The 18,826-nt window shown below is 43.3% G+C and overlaps 1 protein-coding gene across 1 annotated transcript; it reads left to right on the top strand.

Moving 5' to 3' along the window:
• Window positions 1-11,864: 11,864 nt before the first annotated feature.
• Window positions 11,865-16,785, top strand: LOC135596977 (U-box domain-containing protein 44-like). The gene is made up of 3 exons (XM_065089320.1): window positions 11,865-12,710; window positions 12,980-13,280; window positions 14,689-16,785. Exons 1-3 carry the CDS (start codon window positions 11,997-11,999, stop codon window positions 16,149-16,151), a joined length of 2,478 nt encoding a protein of 825 aa, XP_064945392.1. The 5' UTR covers window positions 11,865-11,996; the 3' UTR covers window positions 16,152-16,785.
• The last annotated feature ends 2,041 nt before the right edge of the window (window positions 16,786-18,826 follow it).

Raw genomic sequence — 18,826 nt, 5'->3', positions numbered from 1 at the left:
TCTTTATTTCGAATCTGTCATAGCCTTCAATGTGGTGGGCCAATCGATCAACAGTCTTACTGTCTATAAAATTATTAGTACTATCAGTATCAATCAAAACTATAACATATTGATGTTCCAGAGTTCCGTCAACTTTCATAGTTTACGGGTTAAAGTAGCTAGTTAATACATGCATTGTATGTATGGTAAGTCCAACATCTTTATTAGAATCTAGACCTTCATGATTCGAATCCACATTCTTAGCTTTTGGTTCCTCTCCAATTGGTTTAATCATCAAAAGTTGACCTTGTTTACATCGATGCTCCATACTCCACTTTTCATCATAGTACAAACCCTTTGCTGATCTTTTCTTGAGTTCTTCTTGGGTTAGTCTTCGGGTGTCAGGATTTTGGTTGGGAATAGACGTGGCAAGTGGCTTGCTGATCATATGATTGTTATCACTTCTGTTTCTATGATTTTTCCTGCTAATTTTTTTCTTATGTAGATGTGCGAATGAGATCACAGCTATCATAGTGCGGGGTTGATGAGCCTTAACTTCACACTGGATATCTGGATTAAGTCCTTCAAAAAATATTCTCACAAGTTGTCGTTCAGACCAATCTCTAGCTTGATTTGACAATCGTTCAAATTTGCTCTAATAAATTTTAGTGAGCTACCCATCAACATTCTCGTATTCAAATGGTCTAAAGCGAATAAAAAGTCTTCTTTTAAATTGCTCTCACGAGGGAACTTCGTGATAAGTTTTATACCAATCATACCACTGGACTGCATCTTCCTCTAGTTGGATTGAGGCTATTTCCACCTTGGATTCTTTTGGAGTTCAGTGAAAATGAAAAAAATTTCTGCCCTAAAGATCCAATTGGTCGGATCTCCATCTTCCCATCTCGAAAATTCTACCTTCATGTGTGAGTAGTTTATGTCACAATCTTAGGGTTATTTTCTTGTATTTTTAGATCTGTGCAACATAGAACTTGAGCTCCTATCATGTTGAAATTTGCTGAAGCTCTCAAATAGGCTCTTTTTGAAATCATTAAGTGTTTCTTACAACCGGTTCTCAATTTTGATTTCCAATGCTTCCATTTGTGCTTTCATCGAGCTATCGATGACCATTACATAAGACTGCAAATTGTTGGGAAATCATGGGGGGCGACATCATATGCGCAGCGGAAGAACAAGAAAACAAAAATCCCCGATTCCCAAAAAGATGTTCGTCGTCGTGCGAAGATTGGTGCGCAAAAATCCGCAAAAACACAAAACTGCGTATAGAGATTGTGTTACCTAGGGAGATCGTATATCCCTGTTTCCTTGCAGATCCTTAGGAGAGGGTGAAGGAGGTCAAGCGTCCTCCTCTCTAGCGGTGATCCACACAGCAGGGTTGCGACGACGCTCCTCAAAACTCCAGGCCTACTCTGAGGTGGAGAGGGAGAGGAGAATAGGAAGGGCAAGCAAAGACTCTAGCCTATGAGGCTGTGAATCCCTCCTATTTATAGAGATCCCGTGTCAAAACCCTAATGGGTCCTTTCCCTAGTGGGTATTGGATCTGCATCCAATAAGACAAGGGCTCCGTCGGATATCTCATATCCGAACCTCTACTCATCGCAATGCCTACCATATGTGTGTGACCCTCTAGGCCCAATATCGAGCTGGCCGTGAGTCATACCTGTCAGAACTCCTTCTAACTTAGTGAATTATTATCTCTGTAATAATTCACTCGACTCATCGACTACGGAAGTACTAGGCCACTACGCCGTAGTCCCCAGACGATACAGGGGAATCCAATCCATTGGACCTGTCTGTCCTCAGTTACCATGTACCTATAGTCCCTCATCCATCTAATATCCCAGAGACCGTATATCGAGCATGGTGCTGTCAGACCCATACGGTTTCTACTCGAGTCTCGCTCTAATCGGATTCTCCCGGAGAACTCTTTCTCTCTCAACCCGAATGACCCTGGCCAGGGATTTGTCTGAGCAAGAACACATAGGATATTCCTCTCATGACGCCGAGAGTGGATGATCCTCTGTCGACACTCAATAGCCCTCGTAAGGTCGACTACCACTCCCAATGACCAGCTGTACTAGATCTGAGAACAGTCAAACCTATAAGTCTGATATCAAAGAGTGGAGCACTCATACAGGACATCCTTGGTGTCTCAAGTCTAAGGACCAGATACACCACTAGGACTATGGAATCGCTGTCTGACAATAAGGCATCATCAACCATCCAGCATTCCGTAAGCGGATCAATCAGTGAACTCATTCTCCAATGAGCACCTGTACTGTATCCCTAGTGTCCCTACACGAGCAGCTATGAGACCAGCTGCATCCATCATATGGACGGGTATACAGCACACCAGTCTATCCGGTTATCACGATGTCCCTCTCGAGTAACCTATGACCGGGATTATTTAGGATATGTATTTAAAGGTGAATCGATCTCATTATCGTGATCTCATCACGATCCGATTCCCATTGCACAAATCCAAGGACATCACAATATATATGCATTTATGCAATAGTTATAAAGTGATATACGCCAAAATATAATAAGCAAAAAGATTCTGTATCAAGTCACACGTGCCATCACTCACGTGATTGGCTTGCTGGGCACCTATGACTAGCAATCTCCCACTTGACCTAAAGCCAATCACCTATGTGTCTGATCCCCATCAGACCCCTGTGATGCTCAAAGACAATCTGAGACAACGGCTTTGTCAGTGGATCTGCAATGTTATCTTCGGATGGAACTTTTTCCACTGCTACATCTCCTCGGGTTACGATCTCTCTTATAAGCTGGAACCTCCTCAGAACACTTCTGATGAGACCCGGGTTCCCTTATTTGAGTAATCACCCCATAGTTGTCGCAATATAAGGAAGTCGACTTGTTGCTATCTGTATCGACTCCCAAATCTGTGATGAACTTCTTCACCCAGACTCCCTCCTTTGCTGCATCTGATGCAGCAATGTACTCCGCCTCTGTGGTCGAGTCAGCAGTGGTATCTTGCTTGGAACTCTTCCAGCACACTGCTCCTCCATTCAAGGTGTACACATACCCTGAATTCGACTTGCTATCATCGACATCAGACTGAAAACTTGAGTCAGTGTAGCCTTCAACCTTAAGGCTATTACCTCCATATACTAGTAAAAGATCCTTAGTCCTTCTCAAGTACTTAAGGATACACTTTACTGCTTTCCAGTGCTCCAAGCCTGGATCCGCCTGATACCTGCTCGTGACACTCAGAGCATGCGCTATATCAGGCCTAGTACATAGCATGGCATACATGATAGACCCTATTGCTGAGGCATAAGGTATCATATCCATGTTTGCCCTTTGGAATTTTCCATGCCAAACCTTTTGACAATGGTTACTATGTACCTGGACTGGGACAAGCCAAGCATCCTCTTGGATCTATCTCTATAGATTCTAATCCCCAAGATATAAGATGCTTCCCCAAAGTCCTTTATGGAGAACTATCTAGATAACCAAGTCTTTACTGTGGATAGCATTCCTACGTCATTCCCAATGATGAGGATGTCATCCACATATAACACCAAAAAGGTGATAGCGCTCCCACTTACCTTTCTGTATACACAAGGCTCATCTTCGTTCTTAACGAAGTCATAAGATCTGATTGTCTCATCAAATCTTATGTTCCAACTTCGGGAAGCTTGCTTTAGTCCATAAATGGATCTAAGCAACCTACACACTTTATCTGGGCAGTTCTTGGACACGAATCCCTCAGGTTGCATCATATACACCTCCTCCTCGAGGTTCCCATTGAGGAATGCGGTTTTCACATCCATCTGCCAGATCTCATAATCATAGTGTGCTGCAATAGCCAATAGAATTCTGATGGATTTTAGCATTGCTACGGGTGAGAAAGTTTCGTCGTAGTCAACACCTTGCCTTTGACGATACCCCTTAGCCACTAGCCTTGCTTTATAGGTCTCTACCTTTCCATCTACTCCGATCTTTTTCTTAAAGATCCACTTGCAACCGATGGGTACAATACCTTCGGGTGCATCAACTAGGTTCCAAACCTTATTGGAGTACATAGAATCCATCTCAGAATTCATGGCTTCTTTCCACTTCCCGGAGTCTATACTCATAATAGCCTCCTCGTAGGTCTGAGGATCAATATCCTCTACATCCTCTGCTCTAATATGTCCCACATATCTCTCAGGAGGATGGGATACTCTATCAGACCTGCGTAAAGTTGATACTTGTGTATTAGGTACCTGAACAGACTCGGGCTGTAGAGTGGTGCTTGAGCTTGGTTCCCTAACTTCGCTCAACTCTATCATTCTCCCACTATCTCCGCCAAGAATGTGTTCCTTCTCAAGGAACATTGCTCTCTTAGCTACAAAGACCTTTTGGTCCTCGAGATGATAGAAATAATACCCACAAGTTTCCTTGGGGTATCCCACAAATATGCATCGCTCTGTCCTTGATTCTAACTTATCGGGGTTGTGTCTTTTAACGTGGGCAGGGCAGCCCCAAATCTTAACAACCTTAAGATCAGGCTTCTTTCTTTTCCATATCTCATATGGTGTAGACACTACCGACTTAGTTGGAACTCTGTTCAGAAGGTAAGCTGCGGTTTCTAGGGCATATCCCCAGAATGAGATGGGTAGGTCAGCGAAACTCATCATGGACCGTACCATATCTAATAATGTACGATTTCTCCTTTCAGAGACACCATTGAGCTGAGGTGTATAAGGAGGTGCCCATTGGGATAATATCCCATGGTCCTTGAGGAATTGAGTAAATTCTGTACTTAAGTACTTACCTCCTCGATCTGATCGAAGAGTTTTGATATTCTTTCCAGTCTGGTTCTCCACCTCATTCTTATACTCTCTGAATTTCTCAAAGGCCTCGGACTTGTACTTCATTAAGTACACATATCCATACCTTGAGAAATCATCAGTAAATGTAATGAAGTAGGAGTAACCTCCAATGGCATGAGTTGACATGGGTCCACATACATCACTATGTATGAGTTCCAACAACTCAGTGGCTCTCTCTCCAGTTCCACTAAATGGAGAGTTGGTCAGTTTTCCACGAATGCAAGGCTCACAAGTTGCATATGACACATAGTCGAATGGATCTAAATATCCATCATTTAGCAACTTTTGAATCCTTCTTCCATGGATGTGACCTAGCCTACAATGCCACAGGGATGCATTGTTCACCTCATCTCGTTTCCTCTTAGACACATTTACATTCATGATATGTGGAGTGGTGTCTAACATAAATAAACCATTATGCAATGTTCCTTTCGTGATGATCTTATCATCTAATAATATCGAACAACCATTGTTCTCAAAAACAAATTTATATCCACTAACTGTTAAACATGAAATGGAAATAATGTTTTTGATAATAGAAGGAACAAAATAACATGCATCTAATGCAATAAAAGCTCCACTAGGCAGATGTAGAGCGACCTCGCCAACAGCTAATACAGCAACTTTTGCTCCATTACCCATCTTTAGGTCCATCTCGCCTCTCTCTAGTCTCCTAGGCCTTGCCAGAACCTGCAACGAATTGCATATATGATAAGCACTACCGGTATCTAATACCCATGTGTTATCATAAGAGTCTGACAAATGGAGACTGATCATGAATGTACCTGAAGCTTCATCAAGCTTTTGTTTCGCCCTTTCTGCAAGGTACTCTTTGCAGTTTCTCTTCCAGTGCCCATCTTTACCACAGTGGAAGCACTGGCCTTTGTCCTTTGTTGGGTCTTTCTTAGCAACCTTTGCTTTACCTTGTTTGCCCTTGCCCTTTCCCTTCTTAAGGGACCTTTCTGCTTTCCTTTTCTTTCTGGTCTCACCAGTGTAGAGAACTGGCTTCTCTTTCTTAATAGTACTCTCTGCCTCCCTCAACATATTGAGGAGCTCTGGGAGAGTCACCTCAAGCTTGTTCATATTAAAATTCATTATGAACTGTGAAAAGGAATCTGGTAGGGACTGAAGCACAATGTCCACACACAAGTTATCCTCTAGGACCATTCCTAGACCTGTGAGTTTCTCTATCCACTCAATCATCTTTAGGACATGGTTCTGAACCAGTGTCCCCTCAGTCATCCTAGCGCGGAAAAGGCTCTTGGATATCTCATATCGTTGAGTCCTTCCCTGTTCCTCAAACAATTTACGGACATGTAGGAGAATGGATCTGGCATCCATCTTTTCATGTTGTCTCTGTAACTCTGGAGTCATAGAGCCCAACATATAGCACTGAGCAAGAGTGGAGTCATCAATGTACTTCACGTAGCGAGCGATCTCATCCTCGCTTGCCCCTTCTTCGGGCGTAGGCATCACTGTATCAAGGACGTACACGATTTTCTCCGCTGTGAAAACAATTCTCAAGTTACGGAGCCAATCCGTATAATTTGGACCAGTGAGGCGGTTGACATCAAGTATGCCACGTAAGGGATTTGAAAGCGACATTTTCTGAAAATAAAGATGTAGCAAAAATGAATAACATGCAGATTTTGCAAGAGATAAACTATCAAGATATGGACTTCTATCTTAATATGCTCCCACTATTTTACTAACGAGTCACGCGACACCCTCAGCACGTGAAACGGAAGTCTCCGGCAGACTTCTAGTGGGGATCAGGATCCAATCAGCGTCTTAGTGTAACCTCGAGGGACTCGACCAATCACACTAAGCCTAAAAGGTAGGCAACTCTTACCGATCACAACTCCTTGTGATTCCCGTCCTGTTCAGCCTCCGAATCACCATGGCCTCGAGGGACTCGACCAACCATGATGCTCGGTTAAGTCAACACCTTCGTTACAAGATGAGTCTGATTTGATGATATACCCTCGAGGGACTCGACCAAGCATACCATGTCCTCAGGTCACCGGTGACATCTCTATGTCGTAAGCAAGATAGCGAATCGCGATATAGGTGAGTCTCGAGGGACTCGACCAACTCAACCTACACCGGGATTCGGTTCCTACTCATAACAATGGAAGGCCACGTGGGTCAATCTAATTGCCTCACGTTTACCGACTTAATATTATCGAGAGATGTTTCTATAATTTGGTCTCCTAATATGACATGTCACACATATACATATTTAATATATATCTACATCGCATGCAAATATATATACATATCTAGTATGTGTATAATCAATCACATCAGATGATCATGGACCACAACCTAATATGATTAGGCCCGAGCCAGTAGGCCTAATCACTCACATCAAGATCTATGTGTGCAACAGTGCATCTCCATGCCCTGTGATCGTCCATCTCGTCCTCGTCGGTTTCGTCGACATCTTGATGCATCTCCATGCATCACGATCGTCCGTCTCGTGGGTCCCGCTGTCGCATCCACGCTCCCGCTGCGCCTCCTCATGTGATTACAACTTAATCATAGGCACGCAGGCCCGACAATAAACGAGAAATATAATGGAGGTTCGCAGACCTCAATAATAATAATCACAAGTACACACATCACACGGTCCATGATCATTCGTCCACACATCATACATCACATGTATAAATAATCATCATCATGTAGGACTACTAGATAATAATAAAAAATAATAATCAACTAAACCTTTTAATTAATTAATATTTTTCTGAAATCAGGGACATGTAGGGAATTTCTCAATTCCTAAGGGTATTTTCGTAATTTGGACAAAAGACATAAACTGGAATTTCTCAAATTCCGAGGGGCAAAACTGTCTTTTTCCCAGAAAACCCTAATGCCCTTTCCCCTTTTCGCTGCTGCCGCCGCCGCCACCCTGCCGGCGGCGGCCTGTGCGGCGAGGGGCGGGGCGCTGCCCTCGCCTGCGGGCGTCGCCGCCTCCGCGGGCAGTTCTGCCGGCGAGGCAGCGCCCGCAGGCGGTGCTGCCTCGCTGGCGGCCGCCCCTGCGGGGTTTTTGCCCGTGGGAGCAGCGGCCACAGGCGCCGCTGCCCTGCGGTGCCTCAGCCCGCGCTGCTGCCCCGCGGCGCCTCTGCCCGCGGCGCTGCCCTGCGGTGCCTCAGCCCGCGCTGCCAGCCCCGCCGGCCGCAAGCCTGCTTCAAGCAGGCCGCCGGCCGGCTGCTGCAGGCACAGCGCTTGCGCATGCGCCGGCGCTGTGCTGCCTGGCTGCGACTGCGGCTGCCGCTGCAGGTGGCTGCAGGCATGCAGATCGAGGGTAGCAACTGTTGCTGCCCTTCCTCGCTTTTGCGTCAACGATTTTGACGTCAATTTTCTTCCTAAACACAATACACGCAGTTCAAAACCAATCATTCGCACGAACAACCTGGCTCTGATACCACTGTTGGGAAATCATGGGGGGCGACATCATATGCGCAGCGGAAGAACAAGAAAACAAAAATCCCCGATTCCCAAAAAGATGTTCGTCGTCGTGCGAAGATTGGTGCGCAAAAATCCGCAAAAACACAAAACTGCGTATAGAGATTGTGTTACCTAGGGAGATCGTATATCCCTGTTTCCTTGCAGATCCTTAGGAGAGGGTGAAGGAGGTCAAGCGTCCTCCTCTCTAGCGGTGATCCACACAGCAGGGTTGCGACGACGCTCCTCAAAACTCCAGGCCTACTTTGAGGTGGAGAGGGAGAGGAGAATAGGAAGGGCAAGCAAAGACTCTAGCCTATGAGGCTGTGAATCCCTCCTATTTATAGAGATCCCGTGTCAAAACCCTAATGGGTCCTTTCCCTAGTGGGTATTGGATCTGCATCCAATAAGACAAGGGCTCCGTCGGATATCTCATATCCGAACCTCTACTCATCGCAATGCCTACCATATGTGTGTGACCCTCTAGGCCCAATATCGAGCTGGCCGTGAGTCATACCTGTCAGAACTCCTTCTAACTTAGTGAATTATTATCTCTGTAATAATTCACTCGACTCATCGACTACGGAAGTACTAGGCCACTACGCCGTAGTCCCCAGACGATACAGGGGAATCCAATCCATTGGACCTGTCTGTCCTCAGTTACCATGTACCTATAGTCCCTCATCCATCTAATATCCCAGAGACCGTATATCGAGCATGGTGCTGTCAGACCCATACGGTTTCTACTCGAGTCTCGCTCTAATCGGATTCTCCCGGAGAACTCTTTCTCTCTCAACCCGAATGACCCTGGCCAGGGATTTGTCTGAGCAAGAACACATAGGATATTCCTCTCATGACGCCGAGAGTGGATGATCCTCTGTCGACACTCAATAGCCCTCGTAAGGTCGACTACCACTCCCAATGACCAGCTGTACTAGATCTGAGAACAGTCAAACCTATAAGTCTGATATCAAAGAGTGGAGCACTCATACAGGACATCCTTGGTGTCTCAAGTCTAAGGACCAGATACACCACTAGGACTATGGAATCGCTGTCTGACAATAAGGCATCATCAACCATCCAGCATTCCGTAAGCGGATCAATCAGTGAACTCATTCTCCAATGAGCACCTGTACTGTATCCCTAGTGTCCCTACACGAGCAGCTATGAGACCAGCTGCATCCATCATATGGACGGGTATACAGCACACCAGTCTATCCGGTTATCACGATGTCCCTCTCGAGTAACCTATGACCGGGATTATTTAGGATATGTATTTAAAGGTGAATCGATCTCATTATCGTGATCTCATCACGATCCGATTCCCATTGCACAAATCCAAGGACATCACAATATATATGCATTTATGCAATAGTTATAAAGTGATATACGCCAAAATATAATAAGCAAAAAGATTCTGTATCAAGTCACACGTGCCATCACTCACGTGATTGGCTTGCTGGGCACCTATGACTAGCACAAATATGTAATTTCAACTCCTATTTCTGGTGCCGGGACTACGGCATTAATCACTACCCTATTTGGTGCTGCTATTGTGACGCAGTTGGTGGCAGCACTATGGGAATGGAGGGTTGCTACGAGGATGTTGGAATGTAGCTGTGGTCGCTGCGTGGGAGGCAGCGATGCTTGTTGCGGTCACTACATGGAGAGATCGTTGTTGCTAAGGGCTAGGAGGCAGCGATGGTGGTGCGACTGGGGACAACGCCGCTAAGGGCTCACTGTTGTGGTGGCTGCGATGATGTGAATGGAAGGCAACGTTGCTCTATCTTTGTCACACTACGGAAGGAGGCGCTGGTGACGCCGAGGGATCATGTATGGTTGAGGAAACGACAGTGGCTACGATAGTCGTGATTGCCTTGTTTTGATCACCGTGAGGAGGGATGGTCTAGTGACTTCAGCTACAACCCAAGGGGAGGTAGCGATGGTGGCACGGTTGCGGGTAGCGTCGCCGATGGTAGAAGCGATGAGGGGGTTGGTCCGCTGGCCAAAACAATGATCGTGGCTCTTCTTACTCGAGTAGGGTGAAGCAGCAAGGAGGGAAGGATGCTGGCTGAGGAGCAACGGTGACGGTGGTTATTAATCGGAAAGCAACAACGGTAGTGGGGCTGGCTGAAAGTAGGGGAAGCAGGGGGCCCTTTTGACCAGATGGGCTTCATATAGGAGAAGATGGGGTTGTGACAGTTACGGCATAATGAGGAGGGGAGGTTGTTGGCTGAGAGCAGGGAGGCTGCATGCAAGTTGAAGGCTGGGTGGCTGTGGCGACATTGACAAGGTCGAGAGGTAGCGGAGGCTCCAACGACTATGACAGCAGAGGATGCTCTATTGTTGATGCCGATGGAGAAGAAGAAGTGGTGGTCATCGAGGCTAGGAGTGAAAGGGAAGACAGTCGCGGGGCTGCGGCGGGACGAGACACTAGCAGCATCATCTCTGGCGAAGGCTCGGAGGGATGACTGTGGTGGAAGGCGGGATGAGGTGCCCTTTTCTTGCTCGAGCTTGATGTGGGCGTGAGCTGTTGCAGCGCAACGAAGGGGGGAGGCATGCTAGTCGGGAAACAATGGCGATGATGGAGATCGGGTTGCCCTATAACGGTGGTGGAGAAGGGGGGCTGGGCAGAGTCAGTCGCTGGCCGAAGAGCAGAGACGACAGGTGAGATGGTCGGAAGCAGGGAAAGCAGGGGTGTGTGGCTGCGGCTTCTTCTTCCTCTCTCTTTATTATTATATTTTTATGATAGCTACGACAACACTATAGTGATAACATCAAGAATCATCGCTCTGATACCAATTGATAAGACCCTAGGGTTTTATCATAGAAGAAAGGGGAGAAAATGGAATGATCACTTCAAGGGGATCAGCCTCATCATTCACTTCGAGGGGATCAACCTCCTAGGATTTTGTCACAAGACTAAATAATATTTAATTATCTATCAAAAGAAATGATTACATTACTATTTATAAAGTTTCACCTAGAGTTCATCAAGATTCTTAATAATAAATAAATATTAAATAAATTTCTATCCATTCTTACTTGATTAAACAAAATCAATAATTATTATTTAAAAGTTTAAAAAATAAACTATCAGATCATGACAAACAGAAGGATTGAATTATCAATTTGCCAAATAAATTAGGTTAAGTACTAACTCTGAAATGACAGCTAAAAGTTGGAGTAAACCTACTTTTTGTTTTCTTTCAGGAACAAGAGCGAGAACATAAACGGTTCTCACACGTTTAAGACGGACCGTTATCTTTCTACTCCGATATATCTGTTAAAACGGTTCCGTGTTCTGGGCTTGACCTTTCTCACTCCGTCATCTATCCTCCCACGCGTAAGCTCAGCTGTGTGCTTCAAATCACCAAACAGGATATCAACGTTTACTACTGGTGGCAACCCGTGGGTCAACCCATGTGGACCCCCACTTAGCACCCGATTTACGGTTGTTAGTCGTCGTCTTGAGTCAGTTGATACACGGAATCCGCACCCTTTAACTCGTTTGAATCGGTCTTCTCCACGTCATCGTCAAGATTCACGACAAAAGCCGGCCGATCCCACTTCGTCATCACCGCGCTGCTGGGTGGCTCCGTCTCTGCCTCCCTCCACTACTTCTCCTCTTCCCTCCTCTTATCGATCGCCAATCCTTCTACAGCAACTGCTTTCCCTCCCCCTTTCCGTTTCACCATGCAGCCCGAGGATTCTGCCCCGAGCACTGCCGAGCTCCTCTCCCGCCTCTTGGATTCCGTCGACGAGACCGCATCCCTCGCCGGGCCTACCGACGTCGCCGAGTCCTCCCACCACGTCCCCTCCGCCCTCCCTTATTTTTCGGCCTTGGTAGGCCGCCTCAACCCCATCCTCCACGTCCTGCTGCAGCAGCCGTCCGAGCTCGCCGATGCACCGACCGCAACCATCAAGAGGAGCGCTGTCGAATCCCTCGACTCCGAGCTACGCCGCTCTCGCTGCCTCGCCGAGAGATCGACTGGGTATCCCTCCGCGTTGGCCGCCCGCCTGCTCGACGGCGCCGCTCGCAACCTCGCGAGAGGAGTCCGGGTCTTGGCCGGCGCGTGGGCCGATGCACCGGCGAATATTAGGAGTGAGATGGAAGCTCTGCAGATGGAATTGATGGAAGCGCGATTCCAGGGACCGGCGAGTGACAAGGGTGGCGGCACTTACGTAGATACCGAAGACTTGGTCGTGCGGATTAAGAATGGGGAGGAGGATGAACTCTGGGTAGTGATCTCTGAGATTGAGGTCCTACTTGGTGAGGGATTGGTGTGGGAGGAGGGCGGGAGGTTGATCTCAGCTCTTCTTAATCGATTGGCTTCCGCAAAGAGTGCGAATAGGTTGAAGATGATTCCGGTGTTGAGGAGTCTTGCATCGTACAGCACCGAGAACAAGGTAGCATTTCGAGTATACTTATGTCCTTTCCACTTCCATTTCCATGTTATTCAATCTTAGAAGTTTAAGGATTAGATGTGAGTTTGTTACTTTTGTGATTTTGCTTCTTGGAGATGTTATAATTTAGATTGAGTTGTTCACAGAGTCAAGCTAACTTGATTGCTAGATTGGTCATAATTCTGTATGCTAGGATCATGAGAAAGTGCACATGGGCACACTGAATGATGCAATGGTTGCATGGTTTGCTTATGTTGTCATTTAGTTTGCAGGAGAGAATGGCAGGCATTGAAGCTCTTTCTACAATAGTGAGATCTTTGTCAAGGTATGTTGAAGAGAGTAGAGAAGCAGTAGGGCTGCTTTTGGATTTGTCAGTAGTCCCAAAAATTCGACAGAGAATTGGTAGAATCCAAGGTTGTATGGTGATGTTGGTTACATTGCAAAATGGAGATGACCCTATTGCTTCACAAGATTCAGGGAAGTTACTGAGAGTTTTGTCAGGTAACGCACATAATGTTCTCCTTATGGCAGAAGCTGGTTACTTCGTACCTCTGGTACACTATTTGAAGGAAGGTACTTTCAAGACAATCCTCTAATTTCAAAGTTTCATGTACGATGCCAGATGTGAATTTCCATTTGTTTGGTTTCTAAGCAACATCTTGTATATGTGTTTTTTAACTACTCAGTTATGTATCTATTATTCAAGGTGTTCAGTTTAAGATGTTTCTTCTAAGATAAAACTAATTATTTTAGTGTGATTTAATAGTAATAATAGCGCTGACAATTATCCCTGAATCCTTAACAAAGTAGCAGAAATGACTGAACCAACCCTGGAACTATGATCTAGATTTCATCTTCCTTCTAAGTCATTATGATAGATGATTAGGATTTCACATTGCTAATCGTAGTTCTGAGATCTCTTAGAAACTAAGTCGTTTACTTAAAAGATAAGAACTCCATCCAACATTCTTAAATTGCAACTAGAGATTTTAAGATAATGAACTTGATTAAAAGATCTCATCTTTTACTGTGGAAATTATATCATGTAATTTCAAAATTCAGTCGGCCAACTTGAATGGAACTATGTTACTTAATGCTGAAATCTCTAAGGGAAATCTTACTTTTTGTTACACAAATATAGGTAACTTAAATAAATGCTGACAAAGTTCATGACATATTGTTTCCTCAAATGATACACTGTCTAATGCATAAAGTGAATGAAAGTGGATTTATTTGTGTTGGACTGGAGGTGACAATTCAAATGGCCTCCATCTCAGACCATATTATCATAAATTACTCCTTTTAATGTAGTTTCTTTTATCTTTGATCCCAAGATCAGTAATTTGTATGTTGTAAATGAAGAATTTATGGATTAAATTTGGATACTTAGGCAGAGTATGATAAAAGCAGTTTAGATGTTTGCCCATAATGTGCCTCTTACCTATATGCAGAATCCTGTTTGTACTCGAGGAATCGCAAAGGTAGCTTTAGCGTTTGCACTCATTTCAAGTTGACAAAGTTTTACTTTAGTTCTTATTCTAATGGGGTTTTGGTGATATTAATAATCAAAGACTACTTGTGTATCCCCAGTAAGCACTACTCCATACCTAGACATGAAATCTGCGTCGTCTTCGTCTCAATATGTGGACTACAGTTGTTGACATCTATAAGGATCCACTACTATGTGGACTACAATTTCTTCCTGAAATAATATAAGGATCCACTAAATCTACTTCTATATGGTTTACGAATTAGGAAACCATCTATTTAGCTATCAAAACATTCAGGCCCTTCTGATTATTTTGGTCTCCAAGCATGTCATATTTTTCTTTCACATTTGACTTTCTGTATGCATCAGTGCACTGACTGATAGCTTTAAAGAATTTACTTCCTTCTAATACGTATGACATAGTTATTCTTGCTGATTTGTTTGAAACCTATCCTGCTAACTTGGTCCATTCAATTAATATTGCATCTGCAGGTTCTGAAATGAACAAAATTCTTATGGCAAATGCAATTTCAAGAATGAAACTTACAGACCAAACGAAATCTACCCTTGGAGAAGAGGGCTCTATAGAACCCCTCGTAAAAATGTTTATGATGGGGAAACTCGAATCCAAGTTGTCTGCACTGGGGGCCTTACGTAACCTCTCTGGCTTGAGAGAGAACATTCACCGTTTGATCAAGTCAGGTGCTGTAGAACCATTACTTCAGCTCCTATTTTCTGTTACATCTGTGCTCGTGACTCTTCGAGAACCTGCATCAGCTATACTTGCGAGCATAGCACAATCTGATCTAATCCTAATAAAAAAAGGTGTGGCACCACAAATTCTGTCTCTTCTTAACCACTCAAGCCCTGCAATCCAGATTCATCTTTTACAGGCTCTTAATAGCATTGCAAGTCACCCTAATGCCAAAAGAATCAGAACCAAAATGAAGGAAAATGGTGCTATGCAGCTGCTTCTGCCATTCCTAACTGAGGACAATCCTGAGATCAGGATTGCAGCCTTGAACTTACTATTCCACATCTCTAAAGATTTTGATCCAGCAATAGAGTGTTTTGAGCAGCTAGGAGAGGCTCATCTCAACATCCTAGTAAATATTGTCTCGACATCAATTTCAGAGAGTGAGAAATCCGCTGCTGTTGGCATTCTTAGTAATCTCCCTGTGAATGACAAAAGAGTAACAGAAATTCTTGCAAGGGAAAACTTACTCCCTGTTTTGATTTCTTTGCTTGGGGAAACCATCATAGGATCTTTAGGTACTACAAAAATGTTGTTACTTGAGAGCATTGCAGGAGTGATGATTCGGTTCACTGTTCCTTGGGATAAGAAAATGCAGAGAATATCAGCATCACATGGTATTATTTCTTGCCTTTTGAAGTTACTTTCATGTGGCTCTGCTGTTGCCAAATCTAAAGCTGCTATTTCACTGGGTCAGCTATCACAGAATACAATTGCTTTGAGCAAGGTCAAGTCCACTAGATGGTTGTGTGTTCCTCCATCATCCGAAACATTTTGTGAGGTTCACAAGGGCACTTGCATTGTGAAAAGTACATTTTGCTTGGTTAAGTCTGGTGCTATACCTCCTTTGGTACAAGTGTTGGAAGGCAAAGAGCGTGAAGCAGATGAAGCAGTTCTTGATGCCCTGGCAACCTTATTGCACGATGAGACATGGGAAAGTGGAAGCAATGCTATTGAAAAGGTATCAGGAGTGCAGGCACTTGTGAGAGTTCTTGAAGTAGGTAATCTGAAGGCTCAAGAAAAAGCGATATGGATGCTGGAGAGGATCTTTAGGCTCGAAGCCCACACGGAGCAGCATGGTGAAGCTGCTCAAGTTGTTCTCATTGATCTAGCACAAAAAGGAAGTCCAACTCTGAAACCAAAAATTGCAAAGATTCTAGCACACCTTCAGCTATTGCAAACACAATCAAGCTACTTCTGAGAGGCTTTAATACTTCTTTGGTATTTTGGAGAAGCTTCATAAAGCAACTCAACAAAGTTTGTAATTGTTCAAGGATAAAGGTTCGTAGCTTTGCCTTCCATGTACTTGGGAAACAAGGACCACTCACTATATATCGATAATGTTCATCAAAGGAAAGGAGAGAGATACTTGTACCCTTGCTGCTGTGACTGGCCCATTATGATCTTGTAGCAACCGCAAGAAGTTATGAGATGAAACTTTGGGTTCGGAATCTACTATGTACGTATAGGGGAAGGTACTGAATGTGAGATCTATAGTGCAAGTTTGATCTTTTATGCCAGAACATTTGTGTACTGAAGACAGCCATAATTTCACCTTCATCAGAAGGCAGAACACAGCAGACTCTTCGATGGAAGTGCACATGTGTATTCAATTTTTGTTCATATCTCCGGAAATAAAAAAAGGAATGTAGGTATGCCAATTCTTACATGTATATAATTTCCATTATAAAATTGCGTGTGCTATAATATACATTATGCTGTAACAGTTCTTGTAGAGGATGTGCACAGATTTGTTGGGTCTATGGAGCTGTATTTGAATGGTCGAACTTTGAAGTACATAGTGTAGTTTCATTTATGAAATCATTCTTCGATGATATAGTCCTAACGTACATCGGTCTCTGAAACTGCTTCTAGCAATGGTTTGTTTTCCTGCTGATGTCTACCTCACTGGTAGTTTGTGACTTTGTTCAATGGTAGCAGATCTTCTATTGTTTCCATGCTAGCTTTATTCTTCAGATGTCTATGTAACAACTGAGGGATACGTACTTGGGAGGGCTGTATAAGCTCATATCAATGATGCTTGTTGAGCTCCAATTGAGCTTTGCGCGGAATTGTGGATGTCGTCCTTTGACAATAATTTACTGGTCATGATTATAGTAATAAACTTTCTTAGCTTTTTAACAGGTAGTACATCTCAATCTTTATCCGATCACGGTATTCACGATAAATTCTGTTTGCCTATATAGGCAAGGGTTCATATATAGACAAGGGTTCAAGATAAACGATTATACGATTATGGGTTATCCTTTTTTGTTGCCTACATGGACAAGAGGTTAGGAGGAGATTGTTAGAGGCGAGCATAGGTTATCTTTTCATAAAATATTATATTTTGCTCCTTTATGATTAGATATAAAAACTCATCTTCAACGAATTATTTTTTTTTATCACTCACATCTACACTTATATACCTCGGATTACTAACTTGGGCATTAAGGGGATTAGATTGAGAAACCTCTTCCGACTACGATCTTCGTGAAGGTGGTACCTCGGGAGCTTGACGTTTTAACTTTGGAGGAACATCGGACAATCCTGCATATACGGGTTTAGACCACATCGATATATCGATTTTTTCATAACATATAATCTCTTAACACAATATCTGATCATTCTAGTATTATGCTCGAACTCTTAATACAAAATTTGATTTTTGGTATGTTGACCAATCCTTTGACTCGATATCCAATTTTTGACATGACAATTTTTTAGCATAACTTCGACTCTCCTACTCAATAGTCGGCTCTTCGGTCGTTTGAATTTGTGATTGAAGTATTTTCTATGTCACTTATCTTAAAAGCATATTAGTTCAATAAACTCATTAATTGATTTCATCATCAAAATTCAAGATTCAATAGAATATTTTATGAAATATTCTATATATTTATAATCAAGTTTAAAAGCTCATCTTTAACACAATGAAAAGAGATCATCTTTTTGACCACTCGCTTCTACACTCATATATCTTGGGTTTGGAAAACTTCTCCCGACCACGATCTTTGTGCAGATGACATATCGAGAGCTTGATAGTTTTACTTTGGAGGCACAACGGATAATCCATTGCATATGGGTTCGGATTGCATTTCTTTCCTTCACATTTCTCTCTACTCTTCTTTTCGTTTTTTTTTTTTCATCTCTTTTAAGACTAGTTGTTAAACTGCTGTATCTGCAGGACTGATGCATTTGTTATTATAAATAATGGCTTAATCAGTCTTAAAATTTTTGGCTAATATTTTATAGCTCGTTATAATTTTGGTTCTGGTCCCATCTTCAATTTCGGGCATGAATAAAAAGCTATATACCTTATAGGACTCTGATACCTACTCTTCATATGTATAGGTGTGTGCCTGTATGAAAGAGAAGAGTTTAGGCAAGCTGAATGCATAAAATCACTCAATGGCTTGTCGTTGCTTCTCCCATGCCATGACATTATCCTCTTCTCCCCCCCCCAACAGAGCCTTAATAGGAAAACACTTGTACGATATAAAATAATGTAACTGATAATTAATAAATTTATTATTAATAACATGATCATTAGTCATCTCCTTGGTGAGATTAGTTAAGGTCCAAGATAGAAGAAGTAATTTCTTGACATGAGAAGGCAATCAATTAGACTTGACAAGGTCGATAGTCGCTCGACTTATCCAACTTGACAACTAGACCCACATCATCGTGCCACGTATTGTCTTCCTTCTCTAATTTAAACATTAAAGTTTCTTTCTTTGTTTCATCTGAGTCTCCCACGTAGCCTGCTTTCGAAGTCACGAATTTATTGATATTTTTATCTGAATTTATGGATATTTATATTCAAATTTGGCATATTTTTACTATAGTTCTGAAAACAAGTATAATGACTTTGAT

This window comes from Musa acuminata, chromosome BXJ1-11 (genome assembly GCF_036884655.1).
Source record: "Musa acuminata AAA Group cultivar baxijiao chromosome BXJ1-11, Cavendish_Baxijiao_AAA, whole genome shotgun sequence".
Lineage (NCBI taxonomy): Eukaryota > Viridiplantae > Streptophyta > Magnoliopsida > Zingiberales > Musaceae > Musa > Musa acuminata.
Note: the sequence above shows the minus strand (reverse complement) of the source record. Positions and strands in the feature narration are given on the sequence as shown.